The sequence below is a fragment of the Ananas comosus genome, linkage group 3 (genome assembly GCF_001540865.1).
Source record: "Ananas comosus cultivar F153 linkage group 3, ASM154086v1, whole genome shotgun sequence".
Taxonomy (NCBI): Eukaryota; Viridiplantae; Streptophyta; class Magnoliopsida; order Poales; family Bromeliaceae; genus Ananas; species Ananas comosus.
The window spans coordinates 331,929-352,818 of NC_033623.1; the positions used below are offsets into that span (position 1 = coordinate 331,929).

A 20,890-nucleotide genomic window follows, 5' to 3' on the forward strand; every position below is an offset into this window, starting at 1 on the left:
ATTCTATTGAATTGTTATTCAGTTTTTGATGATTTGTTATTCAGTTTTGAATGTAACAAACATAGTCATCACACCTGTATATATGTGCCATAAACTATGAATGAATATCAGTGTGGAGATTTATCTCTAATCCTTCTTAACATGGTATCAGAGCAGGAGGTCCTAAGTTCGAGTCACGCCAGGCTCCTAGCATATTAATTTCCTCCCATTTAATTCAAGCCCACATCATGGGCCGACTAAAAAGTCTCGAGCCCAGACGTGAGGGGGAGTGTTAAATATAAAAATGTTTAAACACCATTCCCTAACATAGAGTACAACGGTTGTTTCACATGGTGCCTCACTCTAGAGCTCATCCATAGGTACTCCATCCACGCCCCGCTATACTCCCCCAACCTCATGATGGCCGAAAAGATCAAACAGCTTGTCAAGATCTCCGACCACCGATCTTTCGAGATCGGATTGTTGCTGGCCAACAGGTCCCGCGTGATGGGGGTGCGGCCCGTTGTGGCGCATGACAGTTGGATGTACATGGTGAAGCTCGGCATCGGGACCCCGCCGACGTTCACCAACTTGGAGTTTGACACTGGGAGCAGCTTATCGTGAACGCAATGCGCGCCGTGTCGCAGGCAATTTGTGCAGACGCCACCGCTGTACTGGGCGACCCGATCCAGCACATGCCGCTCGCTCCCTTGTGACCACCCCCTCTGCACTGGCCTTCCCTGTGTCAAAAAACAGTGCCGCTACGATGTCACGTATGCAGCCCTTCAAAGAGCCTTCTCTCGTCTTAGGCCATCTAAATGTTTATTACCTGCTCGCTCCAAAAATTGAAGCACATTTTAGCTTCTTGACACAGCAAAAGAGGTTTCTTCCATCAACTGTATAAGCCTTTTCTTTCACCAGTCAAAAGCTAATTGCTTCGAGGCTAAACATGCAGTCACAATCTTGTTTGGCTTAACTTTTCGAATCAGAGCTACTTTTTTGCTTCAATTCCGTGAAAGCTCGTGTCACCAGATTCATTCTTGTTAGGTTCATGGATGGCACCAAAACCAAAGGGTTTCTAGTGGTAGATCGCTTCACGTTCGCATCCAATCTCGGCAATCGTTTGGAGGCAGTCGACAACGTGGTCTTCGGTTGCTCCAAAGATACCAGCCCGGACATGTACCACCATGGCACGGTAGTTAGCGGGATCATCGGCATGGGCACCGGCGCACGATCCTTCCTGATGCAGCTCAGAGGCCAAGCAAAGAGCCGCTTCTCGTACTGCCTAGTCCCTCCGGAACGCACTGCCCAGAGCTACCTTCGATTCGGCACCGACATCGAACATATACGACATGCACAAACCACACCTCTCCTATCACATCACGGCAGCGATGAGTATTATCTTGACCTTAAGGATCTCAGCGTTGAAGGTCGATTACTTCATCTGCCATCAGATACTTTCAAGATGAACCCTGACGGAACAGGCGGTTGCGTCATGGACACGGGTACATGGATCAATTTCATGGTTGAAAGTGCGCTCAACGCTTTGGTTCGTTCTTTGGAGGAGCATTTTCAAAGGCATAACCTTAGAAAGGTTGAGGATCCATATAAAGCAGATTTTAAACTGTGCTACGAAAAGCCGAGGGGATTCTCATCTTATCTGGCCATCGGGTTTCACCTCCGAGGGGCCGTTCTTCGGCCGAGGCCCAAGAGCTTCTTCTTCATCAACAAGAATTCATTCTGCTTGTCTATGAAGGAAGATCAGCATACGTTGATCGGGGCTGCTCTGCAGCAAAACCGGCGGATGGTGTTTGACATTCGAAAGCGCCGGCTAACATTTGCCGAAGAGAATTGTGCTCGCGATTGAGTATATAAATATTTGCAGGGTTAACAATAAAGATGAAAGGCTCTCTCTCCTATTTCTATTTGAAAACTATTAGTAATGAAGTTTAATTATAATTTCTAACATAACATAATAGTGATATGATTATCCATCGAACCTTGCATCAACTTAGGACTTGGCTAGATGTGGAAATTAGCCTTGAACATCACATCTGAGCACCAAGAGACAAAGAATGCAAAAAGAGACGAAAAAGCGAGGAAAATTTTCCGAACCACTAAAGAAGTTAAAGAATTTATAAAGAAATAAAATGCTTGATTATGACTTTTCTGAAAATACTAAAACGTAAGAAAGTATATGTTAAAAAAAGAACAAGAAAAAAAAATCTTTTTTTTCTCTTTGCCCAAAAAACGCTAGGGAGATAGAGTGAGAGAAAAATGGAAAGTTTCCATCACTGTTGGAAGCAGAAGTTTCGTACGAGCCAATTGGAACTTAAGGTTTCCTATGAATTTTATTCTCATTGAAAGAATATATTTTTCTGAAACTAAGGTATTCACTCCTATTCAAATCGGAAAACAAGCAATCAATGGTTAGAGAGGCTTACCATACCAACATGATCATATGACACTGCTCACTTCAGGAAACAGAAAAGTTTTGTGAATTAACAACATGCAGCTCACCTGATAGTAATACCATGCTCAACATGAAGATGATCGCCTTAGACAAGGATATATCTGCTGGTAGTCCTCGAGGGCAATCATTCCACGATCGCGTGTCGCGCCATCTGAGGCCACCTCATCCTGATGCACGCAGCCGTGAATAGCCACAGAAGCACTACAAGGAAGCAGTGAGAGGTAAAGATAATATCATGAGGAGATAGGGTAAATATCATGAGGGCCCACAAATATTAATGATGTAAAATAGACTATTCCAAGCACATAAGTAAATCTTCATGTCGAGTAGGTTATTCCAAGCACATAAGGAAATCTTCATGTCGAATAGGTTATTCCAACTTCAAACAAGGCTTTAAAGATTATTAACTTTTCAGACAACATTGGATACGGTTAGCCACACTTTCATTTGGATTCACAGAAGCAAGCAACAAATGGATTATTTTTGTGGACACTCCTCAGCTTTCATTTAATTTGATTTTAGTTATTTTAGCAAGCTGAATTGCCAATTTTGTTCAAATTAACCATTTTATTAGCTATCAATAGTTAATTGTTAGAAAGTTTAAACTTCCTTCACCTAAAATTGACGGAACCAAATCATTAGTTTAGAGAAATCTCCAGTTCTTGAATGAAATAAATCAAATCAAAACAGCTGAAAGTTGAGAGCATATCAATAGAAAGAAGAAGGGAAAACAAATTTAGAAACCTATTTGAAAATAGCTTATTGGAAAAGGGATCTCAATACATTTCAACATAGAGAATCTTACAAGGGGAAAAGCTATCAGAAGCACCTAAAAGTGTAATTTCCATGCAGTATCCTGTAATAAACAGGTTAGAATCTTGCAAGATATATTCAGCAACCCCTGATTGGTTAGCTATCCTCAAATAGCTTTCATGCAGATTCCTTTTCCCCTCTTAAACAAAGCTAGTTTATACACACACACACACACACACAGATACACACCATTCACTCCAAGTTCTTTTACCTTCCTGACCCAACTCTTTCTCCCTTATCAACACTATGGCTCAAATGATCCATGGCTTCATCATTCTTTTTGCTTTGTTCCTTCTAGTCGTAGCCCTCACAATGAGCCCTGCCTTTGCTGAACAACCGGACCAAGGCGAAGGTGAAGGCCTTACTCTAGAGCTCATCCATAGATACTCCATCCACTCCCCACTGTACTCCCCCAATCTCACGACGGCTGAAAAGATCAAACAGCTCATCAAGATCTCCGACCGCCGATCTCTTGAGATCGGTTTGTCGCTGGCCAACAAGTCCCGCATGATGGGGGTGCGGCCCGTCGTGGCGCACAACAACTGGGTGTACATGGTGAAGCTCGGCATAGGGACCCCTCCGACGTTCACCAACTTGGATTTTGACACCGGGAGCAGCTTCATGTGGACGCAGTGCGCGCCGTGCCGCAGGCAGTTTGTGCAGACGCCACCACTGTATCACCCGATCCAATCCAGCACATACCGTGCACTTCCTTGTGACCACTTCTTCTGTACTGGCCTTCCCTGCATCGGTAACCTGTGCCACTATGATCTCTCGTATGTGGCCCTCCAAAGAGCCTTTTCTCTTCTTAGACCATTTAAATGTTTATCAACAATGTTTTTACTTGTTTGATTTGGCTTTTGAGGTTACTGCTTGCCCCACAAGTTGAAGCTCAGTTTAGCTTCTTGACACAGCAGAAGAGTTTTTTTTTTCCCCTCCAATTGTATAACAAATTCTCTTACTGATTCAAAGATAATTGCTTCACGGATAAATAGGCACACAATCTTGTTTGGCCTAGCTTTTCGAATCAAAGCTTCTATTTATTGACTTCAATTCAGTGAAAGTTCGTGTCACCAGATTCATTCTTGTCAGGTACATTGACGGCACCAACACTAAAGGGTACCTAGTGGCAGATCGCTTCACGTTCGCATCCAATCTTGGCAACCGTTCGGAGGTAGTCAACAACGTGGTCTTCGGTTGCTCCAAAGAGAGCAGCCCGGACATGTATCCCCATGGCACGGCAGTTAGTGGGATCATCGGCATGGGCACCGACGCACGGTCCTTCCTGATGCAGCTTGGAGACCGAGCAAAAGGCCGCTTCTCGTACTGCCTAGTCCCTCTAGAACACACTGGCCACAGCTACCTTCGATTTGGAACCGACATCGAACATATAAGACATGCACAAACCACACCTCTCCTATCACATCACAACAGCGATCATTATTTTCTCGACCTTGAGGATCTCAGCGTCAACGGTCGGTTGCTTCATCTGCCCTCAGATACTTTCAAGATAAACCCCGACGGAACAGGCGGTTGCCTCATAGACACGGGTGCGTGGATCAATCTCATGGTCAAGAACGCATTCAACGCTTTGGTTCATTCTTTGGAGGAGCATTTTCAAAGGCATAACCTTAGAAAGGTTAAGGATCCGCATCAAACGAATTTGAGACTGTGTTACAAAAAGCCGAGGGGGTTCTCATCATACCCGGCCATCGGGTTTCACCTCCGAGGATCTGTTCTTCGGCCGAAGCCCAAGAACTTCTTCTACGTCAATGAAGCGGAGGGTAGGTTCTGTTTGTCCATTAAGGAAGCACAGCGTACAATCATCGGGACTTTTCTGCAGCAAAACCACCGGATGGTGTTCGACATTCGAAAGCGCCGGCTAACATTTGCCGAAGAGAATTGTGCTCGGGATTGAGTAAATAAATGTTTGCAAGGTTAATAATAAAAACGAAAGGCTCTTTCGAGTTTCTATTTGAAAACTATTAGTAATAAAAGTTTAATTACAATTTCTAAGTTCTAACATGAAAGTTCAAAAAAAAAAAAAAAATCTGTCGAACCTCACATTAACTAAGGACTGGTCTACATGAGGAAATTAGTCTTCAGCGTCACATTTGAGCACCAAGAGAGAAAGAACAAAAGAAAAAAAAAAAAAAAAAAAAAAAAAAAAAAAAAAGACACAAAAGAGATTTTTTTTTTCCGAACCACTAAAGGAGTTAAAGAAATTGCAAAGAAATAAAATGTGATGATCATGACTTTCCTGGAAATATTTAAATGTAAAAAATTACATGTTAAAGAAAAAGAAAAAGAAATCTTGTTTTTTCCTGCACACAGAATTGTTTTTTTTTTTTTGGCCAAAAAAAAAAAAAAAAACAGAGAGATAGAGTGAAAGAAAATGAAAAAAATTCCATCACATTTGAAGTGGAAGTTTCATACTTGTAACAAATTTACCAAAAGTCACGCAAAATGCAGCATATTGGAACTAAGGGTATCCTATGAATTTTATCATCATTGAAGAATATATTTTTCCGGACTAAGGCACTAAGGCATTCTCACACCTATTCAAAACTGAAAACAAGTACACAATTGTTAGCAAGGCCTATTGTACCAACATGATCTTATGACGCTACTCACTTCAAGAAACAGAAAAATTTCGTATAGTAACATGCAGCTCACCTGAGCATAACGCGGTGCTCAACATGAAGACGATCGCCTCAGACAAGGCTGCGTCTGCTGGTACTCCTCAAGGGCGATCATTCCCAGATGGGTCGGGTCGTCGAGCATCGCCTTGGCCACGAGGTAGCCGGCGATGGACCACGTCTGGAACTTGCGCGCCTGCTTCCCCACGTACCGCCCCAGCTTTCCGTCATAGTACTCGGGCCAGCTGTCCTTCAACATCCTGCTCTCCGCCAGCTCAATCGCACGTCGCGCCATTTGAGGCCGCCCCGTCTTGATGCATGCAGCCGTGAATACCCACAGAAGCACTGTAAGGAAGCAGTGCGAGGTAAAGATAATATCATTAGAGTCCACTGAGATTAATTATGTGCATGAGTTAAAAGTAGCCAATTTGCAAACAGTGCAAAAACTGGATTTTGCACACACATTTTGAAGATAGACCTCAAATGCTGTGTGGCAAAATAATAAGCTCTTTAGCACAATTATTTTGCATTAACTATAACTATTTATATGCCTTTTGTTGAAGAATAAATACAACAGTTGGAATAGGCTTGTCAACGGAACTCAAAAAATGAAGTGCTACCAGCATGGATGCCAAAGATGATCAGCTTCAGTTGGTGTGAATGGTATTTCCTAAATACAAATAATTTTTCACGCTGAAACTTTAGAGTGAATACTTACTCAGCAAGCAGTTTTTTTCTCTGCTTCCTGTATCTCAAATTTCAGAGAGTTACAACCACTTTATCGATAGAACACACGAGCTTTCTCCAAGAAGCACTTAAAATAGGTCATATCAAATATTGTGAATGTTTGTTAGCTATGTTATCAAATTATCAGACTGGTATTTTTATTGATCATTTTTTCCATTTAAAATACTGTGACACTATATAGTTATCGAGACTCTCACCTGGCCAAGAGCCTCCATTATGATAGCTCCACCTAGTATTCTTTGGATCGCACCCAGTGGTGATTTGCCAGTCATGACCTTCTATGGCTGGATAGCAAACTTTCAAAGGCATTTCCCCAATCAACTCTGTCCATCTTGCCTCAAAAAGATCCATTATGGCTGCAGCTTGTTCTGGAGTTGCCAATGAGGATAAAATCGCAAGGCAGTTTCCCAAGCAGAACCAGCGGAAGTCCATTCTGGCAGGACTGACATTCCCAATGAAGTAACCACCCTGATTCGGCATAAAATCGAATACCCATTCAGGGAGAGAATCGGGCATCACATTAAATTTGTTCACGGCAGTGTGAGAGTACTCCTCTGTCTTGTAACGGTAAATGACATTAAGCTGATGAAAGTCAAGCCAGAAGTAAGTTCGTAAGTGATAGCTTAGGGCTTGAAGCCGTTTTGTAATTGGTTCCACAAATAGCTTTCCCTCATTGTCTTGCTTTAGCATAATCAATGCACATCTTAGGGCCATAAAGAATAGAGCTTGTATTTCAATTGGATAACCATAAATTCCCTGCACATACGGATTTCGATCAGCACAGAAGTAAAACACTTAAAGAATTCTCTTCAACAGAATGCGACCCATTTCACATGGTTAGGATCATTTGACAGCAAAGGGATAAACAATGCATGGAAATTAATAAATGTTAAACATCTAAAACAATGCACCGGACACCACAACACCTCATTCTATTTGTCATTTATCAGAACAATGTGCACCAAAATCAATTCAATTTTTCTCCCTCTTCAGGGTCAGTTCATTCTAAACTTAATGTCTAAGCAGACGTTAGGTCTAATTTCTAGTTGTTACTGTTCCAAATATTAAGAGTCTCACCATTCTGCGATCAACCATACAACACCCATCGGCACAAAGCAAGGTAGGAAATGTATCAAATCCATCAGACAGACACAGCATTAGAATAAGTCTCATTCCTCTTTGGCAGTCGGGCATTTCAGCCAAGGATGAGTCCCCAGTAGACTTTGTGTAAGCACGAAGTAATATTATCCACCAAAAAACGGAATCTACCGGCGCAACTCTTCCAATAGCACTACCCCCAAAATCAGCTAATAGCTCTTCACGATGGGTTATAGGATTACGAAGAACTTTGAAACTCGCTGGCATCACGCCTGCACCTAGCTTGAATTTGTCAATCATCTTCTCCCATAATTGGAGGCGGAGAGTCGTTAGGAGAAAGTTCTTGACTATTTCTGGCTCACCATTCATCAGAAACGCCAAGCCGCTAGGAATGAAGTCCCTCACAAAAACCTAGAAGAAGAAATCAAATTAGAACTTCCGTTTCAGGACTCTATTGCAGCTCCTAACCCAAAAAAAAAAGTTAGCCAGACATGGGCGGCCAAGGAAAGGATTAGCTAACTTGTAGAGTAAATATATCACTGCACAAAATGGAAACTTGTGAGCTCCCAGAATCTACCGATGCAAGTTTGTAGAGGACTAATCAAGATGCAAAAACATGCTGTAAATCAGGTTATATCAGCCCTACAGTTCAGATAAATTACCGTGCCGTCCAACACAATAGGCATCAGTCAGGTAGACAGACCAATCAATGTAAAGATTAATGGGATAAAAGTCTGAATACCATGGTGAGAATCCAATGTAATTATTCAAGATACAGTTGATGCATGCCTGTTAATGTTTCTTCACATTCGATTATTCAAAAACAAGCAAGAAAATGATACCCAAATAGGAATGGTGTTCACTCAGCAAAACACATGCAACTGGACAGGTTATACAGGAAGTAAATTAGAAAATAGCTTAAAAGATGCATCTAAACCAATGTAATTGAACTGGAAAAAAAAAAAAAAATAGTTGCTCCATTTCAAATGTGACAGAGAAATATTATCTGAAATTAACAAACTAACTCAATTATTAGTTCAAAAGAAAGCAGCAAAACCTGATTATAATTAAGTGCATCTTCAGAATGGTCCGCCGCAGCAATTGTTCCAACTGGTTGACCTCTATAGTACACCAATGAGCGCTTTAAGGCTTCCCAAGCTTCAGTTCTGATTAAATGTGTGTCAAAGCTATTGAGATTTGGAGTGTTCGAGAAAGATCCCTTGACAGGAGAACCTACATCCTCTGGAACATCCTCAATTCTTACATTCTCAAGGTGCTTGGAAATATAGTGGTGGGATCTACTGGCAAGAGAAATATCAAGAAAGGACTTCGCTTCACAAGATACGTGACGCTCAATGTTAAGCAATCTTGTCCTATCTTCGAATTTTGAGAGAGCGGACTCAGCTACAGATGGTGATGGCTCATCCATTTTGTTGTCACTGATTGGTGGTGAATCCATATTAGCTGAAGGCAGCATTGATGGTTGATATTAAGAGTTCACTACTTTCCAACAATCGAGATGTCTGCATGCTCACAGAGCATGAAAATGATTAGATAAAAAGTGGTAGCATCCACATTGAAAAGCAACAATGCACAAAGAAAAAGGGAACTGCTAAGTTCGTTCATTATACCACATATTTTACTTCAGTGAAACGGTACTGCATGATATTGCATGATTTTCCTAGAAGGAAATAGCTGAAATGGCAAAAGCTACAGTGGTAGTATTAGTATCTACGGTACAGGAATAAGGACTAACAATGTAATTTCCTATTTGGCAAGCCAAGAAGACTCATATACATTACCTTGTTTCAAGCTCAGCAAAATTCTCAAAACTACTTATGTTCCTGCTTGGTTTAAATTCATTGACCACATGATAAATAAAAATTGTGGAAGAAATTCTTATACATAACCTTTTCTTTTTCATCAGTTTAATAACCTTTCGGAGTTGCATCACATGATTTATACCAGAGTAAACATGTAAAAAGAAAATAGCAGGGTGAGTGCAAGTAATTCTTTCCATGATCCATTCTCTTCTGTCTAATTAGGTAAATCCATTGCAGCAGCCTTAATATCAAGGAAATAGTAACCGGTTCACTAAACTGAAATCATATATCGGCAGAGATAATACTTAAAATTCAAAGCATTCATGAACAAGCACTGCAAGAACCTAATATCAATGCAAAATAAATCAGAAGAATCCATAAAATGAAGAATCACCCTTAAGAAACTCTATGCACGATACAACTAGGAAGCAATTGGTATTGAGACACATTCAAGACTACTGAGCTGAAAACAAACAGAGATACTTTGTTTTATTCATGGACAGGAAACCGCTCAACAACAGCATGCAAGTTTATGCCTGAAACGACAAGAGATTAATGCTAATGCAAATTACATTATGAGAATCCAAAATTATAGATAAGAACTACTAAAACGATAAGTTAAGAACCTATATGCATACTAAAATCTAGAGGTCGAGAAGTATTTGAGGACATGAGCTAAAAAGGAAAGATAGAATTCCCGTTTGATTTGTGAACAAGAATCGAACAATAACAACCCTATTTCCATATCCAAATTTGCAAGAAACGATAAGAAACTAATCCGAATGCAGTATGAGCATCCAAAATGAAAGATAAGAACTCCTGAAGAAAGATACTGAAGAACCTTAAAAAAAGAGAACAGAGTCGCCTCATTCGATTTGTGAACAATAACTGACCAACAACAACAACAACAACATCTCGATATCATTCATAATTTGCAAAAAAAAGGGCAAGAAGCCAACACTAATGTAAATTACATTGCAAGAAATCCTTAAATAAACATAAGAACTCCTAAAAAGTTACTAAAACCTAGAGATGACGATCGAAAACTAGGCGCATTCGAGAAAGATGAGCTGAGAATGAGCAGAGTCGCGTAGTTCGAGCGATCCACCTGCGTCGTTGCGATCGGAGACGAGAGCGAGTGCTACGATCGAAGAGAGTGGGAGCTAGGGTTTCGATCGAAACCCTAGAGCGGGGACGGAGACGAGGGGGAGGGGGAGGAGCATCGAGAGGGAGCGAGCTACGTTTGTGTGAACTTTTATAGAGAGAGAGAGAGAGAGAGAGAGAGCGAGCCGGGGAGGGAGAGAGGGAGTGGCAACTTATACGTGAGGGGTGGGAGACCGGCTATAGCCGGTGGATTTGGCGGTGCGGTTACCGGATGTAGCCGGTACGGTTTCTTGGAAAGGTTAAAAAGGCGGGGATTGAGAAATTATTTCGTGCGCTTGGTTCACCGTACCCATCTGTAGACCTCAGAACTATAAACGCTCTTATCAGCATTTTATACGACGGTTCACCAATGATGTGGTGAACAGGGTCCACGGGTTGTTTTCCCTCCGATTGGAATATTGTGGTTCGTCGGATTTACTCGTTGGAGTGCATCGGAGCCGTTCGCTTTCCCGGAACTCTGGTTCGTAATAATTTAAATGCTTCCACACTACAGGGGTAGAATGGTAAATTCGGTCGAATGAGTTGTGCCAAACAACTGTCGCGGAGTGTTGTAGCCTTTGTAAATCGCATTAATTAATTAATAAACTTTTGAACTAATTGCACTTAGTAATGACTAATGAGTATTGAACTACATATTAACTTATGTTTATTATTTAAATATGAAAAAAAAAAAATAAACCACGTATATTAGATGTAGCCCAAATAGTAAAAAAGATCACCCAAATCTGAAAATAAAATTTTCATTAAAATCAAAAACTCTTTTTTTTGCTTAAACCTTGTCCCTATTTACATTAAAAAAAATCCTAATTTTGCTTTAAATGAAATTCTAAGATCTTAGTGAAATTATTTTATTATAAATATGTCTGATTCTAATTTAAAATTTTTAAAATCAAATTCATAATTTTTAATAATTTATTTCACATTAAAAAAATCTACAAAAATAAGAAAAAAATCTCTATAATAAATTAACAAAAATAGTAAATTTAAATGTAAAAAAAAAATTATATATTATATTTTGATTTTTTCGCTGCACCAGATGGAATCCATTTGTGCTTCGCTGGGTGCGAATCTATCCGTCAAATACGTGATTGGGAAACATTTTGTCACAATACTAGAAAAGTGTTACAAAATCCTACTTAATGACACAAAAAAAAAAAAAAAAAAAATCTTCTAGTATACTATAAAAATTCTTTCATTTGTTGTTGTGGTTGAACTTCGTATCATTTCTCGCGATTTACAGTTGGTTCGACACCAAAGTTTTTCAAACACTAATAGATAAAACAGCGATCGAACAAAAATATATAAAAATGTGCTTCTCTGTTCGGATATAGAATCGTAAAAATTATACCGTAATCGTCTAATTTCGATATTTGCAACGTAATATTACATACATAAACTATTCTTTTATCGTAATTTCTCACAACATGTAACGTAATTTCAGCACTTCATTTATCGTAATTTCTCACGACACGTAACGTAATCTCAACACTTCATTACAAAAAGCCATTATTAAGGAAAGTACCAATTGCATACAATATACTATTGAGATAATGCAATGGAACAAAAATAGGGAGAAAGAAGCATGATAAAAGAGCTATTTATTGATGAACAATTGTTGAACAAATGAGTGCATGATTACAACTAAAAAATTTCCTCTCACCTTTATTCTACTCTTTAAGGACCTTTAATTTTGTAAAATAGATTTAACCTGAAAAAAATGATTCGCCTCGAATCAACAATTCTATGTTTTTAGAGTTGTTGATAACTTGTCGCAAACTCGTAGATTAAGCAGCGGTTACGGCCGATTGCTTTCCTGATTCTTCGCCTTGCAAGCTGTTGTAATAGTCGACGAGTACCTTCCACCCTCCGGGGCACATGAAGCCGTCGGGAGGGCTCTCTCCATTTCTTGCATATGTTCTCATCTATTAACATACAAGTTCGAAAAATGTGATGCTTTTAACCTACAGCAGAAGCTACTGAATAAGAAAATGAAGGTGAGTTGCATATATGAGGTTACCTTGGTTCCTGAGATGAAAAGAAAATCTTGAGATCGCGAAGGGTCGAAGAATGCCATCTTCTTTGCCATCAGGTCGTACGCTGCCACCTGCGACGCTTAACAAAGATGGGGATCAAATTTTGCTGTAGACTATCAGAAGAAGATCATGAAGTAACTTATTCTACCGATAGAAGAATCAAGTTTGAATGTGAACGAGTTCAAGAATACGCAACTAATTCCAGTTTCAACAGCGCTTACTCTGTACCTTTCAGACATATAAACTAACGGTGAGATGTAATGATCTATAATTAACCTGGATGCATGAACTAAACCAAGAGAAAGATTAAATTTCAGGAAATAAAAACTGGAAAAAAGAATGGCAAATTTTGAAGTTAGAAGCCAGTGAAGTGAAGCAGTATACCCTGAAGGGCAATATATTCAGCTTCTCTAAACCAGGAGCCATGCTTAAGACTTTTTTCCCGTGATCGGGATCGTACAAGTCCCTCTTCTCAGTCGGATGACTCATCCCAGCAGGATCGCGGCCTACAATATAAAAATTAGCTCCGGCATTAATCCGAGCTTTAGCGTGCCACTGTACTTCCGTCGGGCCCGCGTAATGCATAGGAGAAGGGAATATTGCTACAATTGTAGTCTCAGGATCAAGAACTCCATCTTCCAGAACCTGTTAGCAGACGAAGCTATAACATCTAAAATAGCATGTGAGCTTCAGTTTATAACCTGTATATGTAAATGCGCTTTATAAGAAAAGATCGATAGGAAATGTAAATAAGTAGATGTAACCTTGCTATGCTGCTCCATCCGCACGGGCAAGGGCACATCGTCGGCCTTAGTAAAACCGCCCAAAGGATGAAGTAACAAAATAGGGTTTTTGTAGCCCATTTCCAAAAGACGCCTCCTCGTATCATTCATCAGCAACGCGTGGCCGTTATGTACAGGGTTCCTCAACTGAAAGGCAAATACAGCATCCGCCTTGCGTCTGTCGAATTCCGTTCTAAGTTCTTTTGGCGAGAGCCTGTAGTGATCGAGACCATCGTTATATTTGATTGGTTCCAACACTTCGAGGTCCCCGCCGATCAACCAATCCCCGGCCGGGATTATGAACTCCTCGACATAAGGTAATCCCGGAGCTGTCGTCCCCCATGTTCTAGCTATTCTTTCTTCTTTGTTGTGTTTGTATATTTCAATGCTGCATAAGAGAGTATTGCCTCAGAAGTTTATACTACAGGTGCGTGTAGTTTCGCACAGTATCATCATCAATAGTGCGAGGTGATTTAGCACCAATCTCGAGTTCAGTGGCATATTAATATCCCCAAATTCCTTACGAATACAAAAGAAACTCTTCAACCTGTGTATTGCATCATGTTGCATATTGAGGGGATATTTATTTCACCGAGGGTGAAGTTCAGATTAAAATAGATTTTCGGACGAACTAGAGTTTGAGTTTCGATTGAAGATAAAATTACGGTGAATCAAACAAATTAGCCTTTTACTGTTATTAAACACTACAATCTCCCCTGTTCTTCTCAAACTACCACATTGTATACACATATTTCTCCATCAATTTATACTAATTCCACTAAAAATCTTCCAAAAATTGATCTCCACCAAAATGAATCATCACTACATCTAACTAATAAATAAATAAATAAATCCAAAAATTCATCTTTGTACTTTAAACTCTACTGATTCCGAAATAACCACAACAAATCCAATAATTTAATAAACAAAAAAAAAGAGAGGGAAATTAAATAAATAATTTTTTTTAAAAAAAAAACCCTAACCTCCTTAAGATAGCGAAGATGTTCCCGGAGGGGCCCTGGAGCGCGACGTGGGGGCTGTCGCCGATGGAGAGCTTGACGTCGTCGGCAATGGCGAGGACGATGGGGAGCGACATGTTGACGCGGGGGCCATGGGGGAGGCGCATGGAGTTGAAGTGCAGGGACTCGAGGTACTCGCGCTCCCGCATGAAGCCCCGGAGCGGGCTCGCCCACCCCTCGGCCAACACGTGCGCCCACTCCACGTCCACCGCCCCCGCCGGAACCCTAGGCAGCGCCGCCGCCTCCGCGCGCCGCGCCGCGCGCTCCGCCGCGGGCACCACCAGGTCCACTAGCTCCCCGCCGTCGGGCTCGATCAAGGAGCTCCGCACGCGCGGAGGCGACGACGAAGCCGCCGCCGCCGCCGCCATTGGCGCCCGCGAGGAAGGAGGAGGGTGGAGGAAGGGGACGAAGGGGTTAGAGTTGAGGAGAGGGTTCGACAATGGAGGTGGGTTTCGGGGGAGGAGGGAGAGGGAGGGGCAAAAATGACGCCTTGGGGAGGGAGAAGAGGGGGAGAGTGGGTGGAAGAAGAGGGTACGGTGGTGGGATTTGGGGGTACAAATGGGGTTCGCCATGGGAGGAGGAGGAGAGAGAAAGTGTGAGACGAGGAGAGAGAGAGAGAGAGAGAGATCCTCTTGTGTTGGCTAAAAAATAGGGGGGACGTTTTTGGGTAAGCGTTATTTTTCTATTTTTAAATATCGTTTCATTATGATTATATATTATTTTATTTAAGTATATTAGAATGGTAGGTTTAGGGTGGGGGATATGATTAGGAGAATCTTTCCTTCCTTTTATGGCAAATAATAATTTAAGAAAATTATTTTTTTTGTTGGTTTAGTTATTATGCTTATTATTATTTTATTTTATATGGGATCTTTTGTTATTTTTTTAGTTTTAAATATAAACTCTCCACGTAATTAGATATGCTACTAGATGAACTTTTTTATTATTATTGTTGTTATGATTTGCCAGCAATAAAAAAAAAAATTACTTGCAAAAATTTTATGTGCTTTTAAGCTTTATAATATTTGTAAGATCTACTTTGTAAGAAAATATTAAAAAATAAAATAAAATTTCTTTTTAATTATGTGTGTTGATAAGTAATCTAATATTTTTAATAATTTTAGATTTATTTCTGTCAAGTTTATCTCTTAATATTTTGTTGCTTAGACATAGATAAATTTAAATCTGGTTCAATTATTATTTTTAGGATTTTGATTTATACTTATATATAGACTGTTGTAATTGTATGAAAAATCATCCACCATTGAAATTTAGTACAAAAATATTTAATGAAGTTTTAGTTTTATACTCCTCTCCTTTCAACAAGTGGTATCAGAGCGAGTTGCGGATTTACAAAATTCGGTACCGGGGCGAGTACTAGATTCCTAACAATTAGTATAAGAGAAAATCAAGCTTCCAACAATGTGATTAAATGCTTCAAAAAAAAAAAGAACATTCTTTTATTTTCATTATTGATTAATTTACAAGGTTATTTATTTTTATGGACCCAAATGATGAATTGATTTGTCTTTCTCAGATGTTTGAGAGCTACAGTTTGAATGGTGATACTTAGAATAAAGCTTGATGCTTTTTAGGATTCTACTTTTGACAAAATAGCATCCTTTTTTTTGACTAAATTGCATATGCATGGAATCTAGCTACTACTATTTAAATAGTAATTTTTTTTTCTAAATGAATTCTGATATATAGTTATATACATACTTTTTTATTTGAAATTTATTATTTAGATACTGGATATCTACAATTTATTGCTATTGTTGAATTACTAAGTTAATTTGAGTGAGAAAGTATTGGAAATTAAGATATTGCTAATAGATTTACTTATTTTTTTTAAGTATATATTAATTGTTAATATAAAATAACATCTATTAAATTGGATGTAGTTGTCAATCAGTGACAGGTATATCCACATTTATTTATTCAAACAATTGTATTAACAAACATTATAGCTAATATGCTTAACTCTCGTATATAAATATACTAGTAAAATACCCGCGCGATGCTGCGGATATAAAAATATTTTTATAATAAATTTTAGTTTTTTTAATATTTTTATATAGTTTTATAAATCTAATTATTAATTAAATAAAAGTTATAAAAGTCATTAAAATTGGTATATGCGCAAAGTAAATTTATACAATAGTTTATTTTATAAAAAATTATANATTGGTATATGCGCAAAGTAAATTTATACAATAGTTTATTTTATAAAAAATTATATGAAAAGGATTTGAGATAAATCTATCAAAATAATTTTTAAAAAATCAATAAATAGAAGGAAAATAAAACTGTAGAAGATATTGTTTAATAAAATTAATTATATATACACACATGCACTATATTTTTAAAACTTTACTCCTGAAACTTAAATTCCGTAACTTTTTTATACAATGAAATTTTGTGTGATTAAATTTCATCTATCAAATTAGATTTTATTATGTGATTTATTATGTGTATTATTAATAAAATTATTTAATTATATTATATAAAACTAATTATTAATAAATTTAATTAATTATTTAATTTCATAGAGTTTAGAGATTTAAAATTTTAAACTTTGAAGCTTAAAATTTAGAAATAAATATTATAAGTAAAAAATAAAATTTAAAATTTAAATATAAAATATAAAATTAGAAATTTAAAACTTTAAAATTTTGAAGTTTAGAAAGCTTAAAATTTAGAAATAAATATTATAAGTAAAAATTGAAATTTAAAATTTAAATAAAAAATAAAAAATTAGAAATTTAAAACTTTAAAATTTGGAAGTATCAAAATTTTATATTTTGATATAAAAAATTTAAAACTTTATATATATATATAGAGAGAGAGGGAGAGAGAAGGGGGGTTTGGGGGACACGTGTCACCCTGTGGTCCCCCCAAACCCTCCTTTAATGTAGTTAGATAGATAGATATATATATATATACAGAGAAAGTCCAGTTAGGATACTATCGATAGCACCAAGCGCTTAGTGTTACTAAATTTTATGCCGTTAGATTTATCATTTTCATCATTTCCAACTGTTAGATCATACTATTTAACCGACTACCTATTCAATCCTAGAGAACTACTATCAACCTAACCAGAGATCACTATCATCTTAACTATATATTTTTTTTATTCAAGTACCGAAAACTTAATAGTATCAATGACGTGGTGTTATTAATAATATTTTAGCCAAACAATGTGAGCCATAAAGAAAGGACTCACTGGAATAAATATTATACTTCAAATTATGTGAGCCAAATACAAAAAAAAAAGAAGCAAATTTAAATTTCAAATTACAAATTAATTAACCAAATATTTAATAATTTGAGTGATTGATAGGGAGGTATTTTGGGTGCCCATAACAGGAGTGACCTCCACCTCTTATTAGGGAATGTTGAATGAGAACCTCAGGTTGTAGTGAGGTGATTAGATTGGACAATAAAAAGGTATTGTGGGGTTTCAAAGGAGTATAATATTTGTTCTTTGGAATGAGGGGCCCACTATGACTTGTGTTTGTGAGTTTATTGGGACCATTTCTTTGCCTTGCTCCCTTTTTTTAAAAAAATTATTGAAAAACTTTGTCTTTTAAGTATTTTGTGTACCCAAATGTATTGGAGTTGTTTAATGCTATAAGCAAAAAAAATTTTAAAAAAAAAAAGAAAAGAAAAAGAAAAAGAGCATATAATTATAGATTTTGCTTTTCTGGTGAGATTGTAGAAACTATATTTTTATCTTATCGGCTGTTTGACATGTGCAACTTGTTTTTATTACAGAAATAAATGAAGTATTTTTTTTTAGCATAGTTTTGTTGTACACAATGCATTTTATATGTAATGATGTATAAAGTCTTAGTATAATATATGAGCAGAGAGAGCTCTTGTTTGGTTTGATATAAAACATGTTCCACTCTGCTGTATGATGCAAATTGTGTAATTACTGTTTGAATAGTGTATAAAAAAAAAAAATTATAATAATCTCTCTAACAACTACTCTTTTATCTTCAAAAAACAAAAAAAAAAAAAAAAAAAAAAAAAAACAACTCTTTGCAGTAGGTATGCTTGACTAGTGCTTGTAAAATTCAAATCACATTTCAGTATATTTTACCCCAACATAAATTTAAATTTTTTTATTTCTCATATGCTTTATTATACAGTACTGTCACTTCCAAAAACAAAATTTTAAACTTAAAAAGATATTTAAGTCGAGTAAAAGTTGCACTAACAAACTATATAAACTTGAAAGCTCAATATATATCATTAGTCATTTACAAGCACTAGTCAAAAAAAGGCTCAATTGGGTTGGACATTTGAGATTGGATTTGGACCAGTTACAGGATTGGGTTTAGGCCTAATTCTCTAGCCCAAAACTAAAATATATATAAATTATGAGGAATAGCCTATAGAAAGGTGTGGATAATATTTTTCTTGGCACAATCAAATGAGTCAAATCAAACAAACTAAAATATTAGACAACAAAATTAAAACTTTTAAGGAATTAGTAGTTATTTTGAAATGACTCAAAATTTAAGTCAGTTTTGTGTACTTCTACCAGTATTTTTATTACACATGTATAGTTTTGTATGTTGTCGAAAAATAGTTGAGCTTGCCCTATTTTACAACCTCATCATCCAAGGGCCAATTTTTCTTTATTAATCTTGTTATGCTTTGTTCTTTTAATAGTAAATTTTTTTAAAAAAATCTTTTAAATTGTGGAAGGTATTAGATCGTTGGCGCTAACCATTAATTTCAAAAGCTCGAGCTGTTAGAAATACGCAACCAATTCATTTGAAGTGTACAGATATAGCGCTCTCGGGTCTCGATTGTGACTCGGCCCAACCAGTTTCACGCCACAGGACAGGATACTGGCACATTTAAGCCAACAACCCCCCTCTAGCATCTGCACACATTTGGAGTATGTGGGAATCAAACTCACGACCTCTAGCTCTAATATCACTTGTCGGATTGTTGGCGCTAACCATTAATCCCAAAATCTCGAGCTATTAGAAATACGCAACCAATTCACTTAAAGCCTACAGATACAGCGCCCCCGGGTCTCGATTGTGACTCGGCCCAACCAGCCTCACGCCACTTCAAATATAACTCAGCCTACTCAGCCTTACGCTACTTCGAACATGACTCGGCCGAACATGGCTTCCCGCTACAGAATAAAATGCTGACCCATTTAAGCCAATAGAAAGGAGATTTACGATGGTTATATTAAAGATTGTAATCCTACTATCCTCTTTGGATTATAGACTTAGCATTTTACCTATTTCCACATACTTTTTTTTTTTTTCCTAGTTTTCTACTTCATGTGAAACTTAAATTCCATTTGCTTCTTTTACTTTTTTTTTTTTTTAGAGAAAAAGATAGCAAGCTACCCGCTTCATTCAATAGGAATAGTGAACTTAGCAAGATATATGGAAGCAGCTAGCGCTTCCGAAGGATACAGGAGGTATAAGTGTGAGGAAAACAAACGGAAAAATAGCGAGTAAAAAGAGTTAGCAAAAGAAATGGAAAAGGATAAAGTAAAAAAATGAAAAATGAAAGAAAAACAGTAAGAGGGTCGACGGTCAGTGAATCTCGCTCTAAGAGGCTAGTAGGGCTTTAACTCGCTCCAGCGACCGGGTAGGGTTGCGGGATGACGCGCGAAAAATGATGTTGTTCCTGTCCGTCCAAACGACCTACCATATTGCCGACAAAAGAGTTAATCCTTTTAGCCTCGATACAGAGTCGGTTATGCCAGTAGTTTTGATCCATAGTTCTCGAACCTCGATCGAGTCCTCTAGTATCACGTCCGAACCTTTCGCACATAGGAGCAGGTATCTAACGAACGCACAATTACTATATATATATATATGCAGAGTGGGCTGGTATGCTTCTGGAAGCACGGAGCCCTCCGTGCTTCCAAGTTGTTTTCGATGTTCGGACTTTCGAATCAACGATCGGCTCTGTTAGACTTGATCTAGAGTATTTGAAGTAGCTAGAAAATAAATTTTGTGATTTTTCGATATCATTTGCCTAGTGATCGAAGGGGCTCAAAATCAATAATTTTAATGACCGTGGTGAGCCGTTTGCAAGTTTAACGGTGTAGAAATATCCAAATTACATGAAATTTTGATAGAAAATTCTTTATACCATATAAAACAAGATCAATAACTTTGATCTAAAATTTTAATGTCATATCATCATATTTTGTAAGATTTTTATTTTCAGCTGTTGATTTTGAGCCACTTCGATCACTAGGCAAATGATATCGAAAAATCACAAAATTTATTTTCTAGATACTTCAAATACTCTAGATCAAGTCTAAC

General features: G+C 37.7%; 4 protein-coding genes across 5 annotated transcripts; 2 read left to right on the plus strand and 2 right to left on the minus strand.

Moving 5' to 3' along the window:
- Positions 400 to 1,846, plus strand: LOC109707387 (aspartic proteinase nepenthesin-2-like). Its single transcript, XM_020228621.1, has 2 exons — positions 400 to 599; positions 1,012 to 1,846. Exons 1-2 carry the CDS (start codon positions 400 to 402, stop codon positions 1,844 to 1,846), a joined length of 1,035 nt encoding a protein of 344 aa, XP_020084210.1.
- On the plus strand, positions 3,512 to 5,183 carry LOC109707392 (aspartic proteinase nepenthesin-2-like). The gene is made up of 2 exons (XM_020228628.1): positions 3,512 to 4,041; positions 4,358 to 5,183. Exons 1-2 carry the CDS (start codon positions 3,512 to 3,514, stop codon positions 5,181 to 5,183), a joined length of 1,356 nt encoding a protein of 451 aa, XP_020084217.1.
- Positions 5,701 to 10,824, minus strand: LOC109707110 (probable alkaline/neutral invertase F). Its single transcript, XM_020228200.1, has 6 exons — positions 10,599 to 10,824; positions 8,807 to 9,272; positions 7,729 to 8,160; positions 6,849 to 7,407; positions 5,942 to 6,249; positions 5,701 to 5,833 (listed from the first exon to the last, which is right to left on the minus strand). The coding sequence occupies exons 2-5, from the start codon at positions 9,224 to 9,226 to the stop codon at positions 5,960 to 5,962; spliced, it is 1,701 nt and encodes a 566-aa protein (XP_020083789.1). The 5' UTR covers positions 9,227 to 9,272; positions 10,599 to 10,824; the 3' UTR covers positions 5,701 to 5,833; positions 5,942 to 5,959.
- LOC109707094 (ATP sulfurylase 2-like) lies at positions 12,312 to 15,223 on the minus strand. Of its 2 annotated transcripts, none has more exons than XM_020228176.1 (5): positions 14,535 to 15,219; positions 13,534 to 13,939; positions 13,154 to 13,414; positions 12,754 to 12,840; positions 12,312 to 12,658 (listed from the first exon to the last, which is right to left on the minus strand). In XM_020228176.1, exons 1-5 carry the CDS (start codon positions 15,140 to 15,142, stop codon positions 12,521 to 12,523), a joined length of 1,500 nt encoding a protein of 499 aa, XP_020083765.1. In that variant the 5' UTR covers positions 15,143 to 15,219; the 3' UTR covers positions 12,312 to 12,520. The 2 variants fall into 2 exon arrangements, with proteins under 2 accessions (XP_020083765.1, XP_020083766.1); XM_020228177.1 differs by lacking the exon at positions 12,312 to 12,658 and adding an exon at positions 12,966 to 12,997 and having other exon boundaries at positions 14,535 to 15,223.

What these genes read in the sequence shown, in the direction of transcription:
- LOC109707387 (XM_020228621.1), top strand. Translation starts at nt 400, where the DNA reads ATGGCCGAAAAGATCAAACAGCTTGTCAAGATCTCCGACCACCGATCT. An exon ending in GACACTGGGAGCAGCTTATC is followed by an intron (nt 600 to 1,011) that starts GTGAACGCAATG and finishes TCGTGTCACCAG; the next exon opens with ATTCATTCTTGTTAGGTTCA.
- LOC109707392 (XM_020228628.1), top strand. Translation starts at nt 3,512, where the DNA reads ATGGCTCAAATGATCCATGGCTTCATCATTCTTTTTGCTTTGTTCCTT. An exon ending in CTGTGCCACTATGATCTCTC is followed by an intron (nt 4,042 to 4,357) that starts GTATGTGGCCCT and finishes CATTCTTGTCAG; the next exon opens with GTACATTGACGGCACCAACA.
- LOC109707110 (XM_020228200.1), bottom strand. Translation starts at nt 9,226, where the DNA reads ATGCTGCCTTCAGCTAATATGGATTCACCACCAATCAGTGACAACAAA. An exon ending in ATGCACTTAATTATAATCAG is followed by an intron (nt 8,161 to 8,806) that starts GTTTTGCTGCTT and finishes TTCTTCTTCTAG; the next exon opens with GTTTTTGTGAGGGACTTCAT. An exon ending in TAATGGAGGCTCTTGGCCAG is followed by an intron (nt 6,250 to 6,848) that starts GTGAGAGTCTCG and finishes GCTTCCTTACAG; the next exon opens with TGCTTCTGTGGGTATTCACG.
- LOC109707094 (XM_020228176.1), bottom strand. Translation starts at nt 15,142, where the DNA reads ATGGCGAACCCCATTTGTACCCCCAAATCCCACCACCGTACCCTCTTC. An exon ending in ATCTTCGCTATCTTAAGGAG is followed by an intron (nt 13,940 to 14,534) that starts GTTAGGGTTTTT and finishes TCTCTTATGCAG; the next exon opens with CATTGAAATATACAAACACA. An exon ending in TTTTCATCTCAGGAACCAAG is followed by an intron (nt 12,659 to 12,753) that starts GTAACCTCATAT and finishes GTATGTTAATAG; the next exon opens with ATGAGAACATATGCAAGAAA.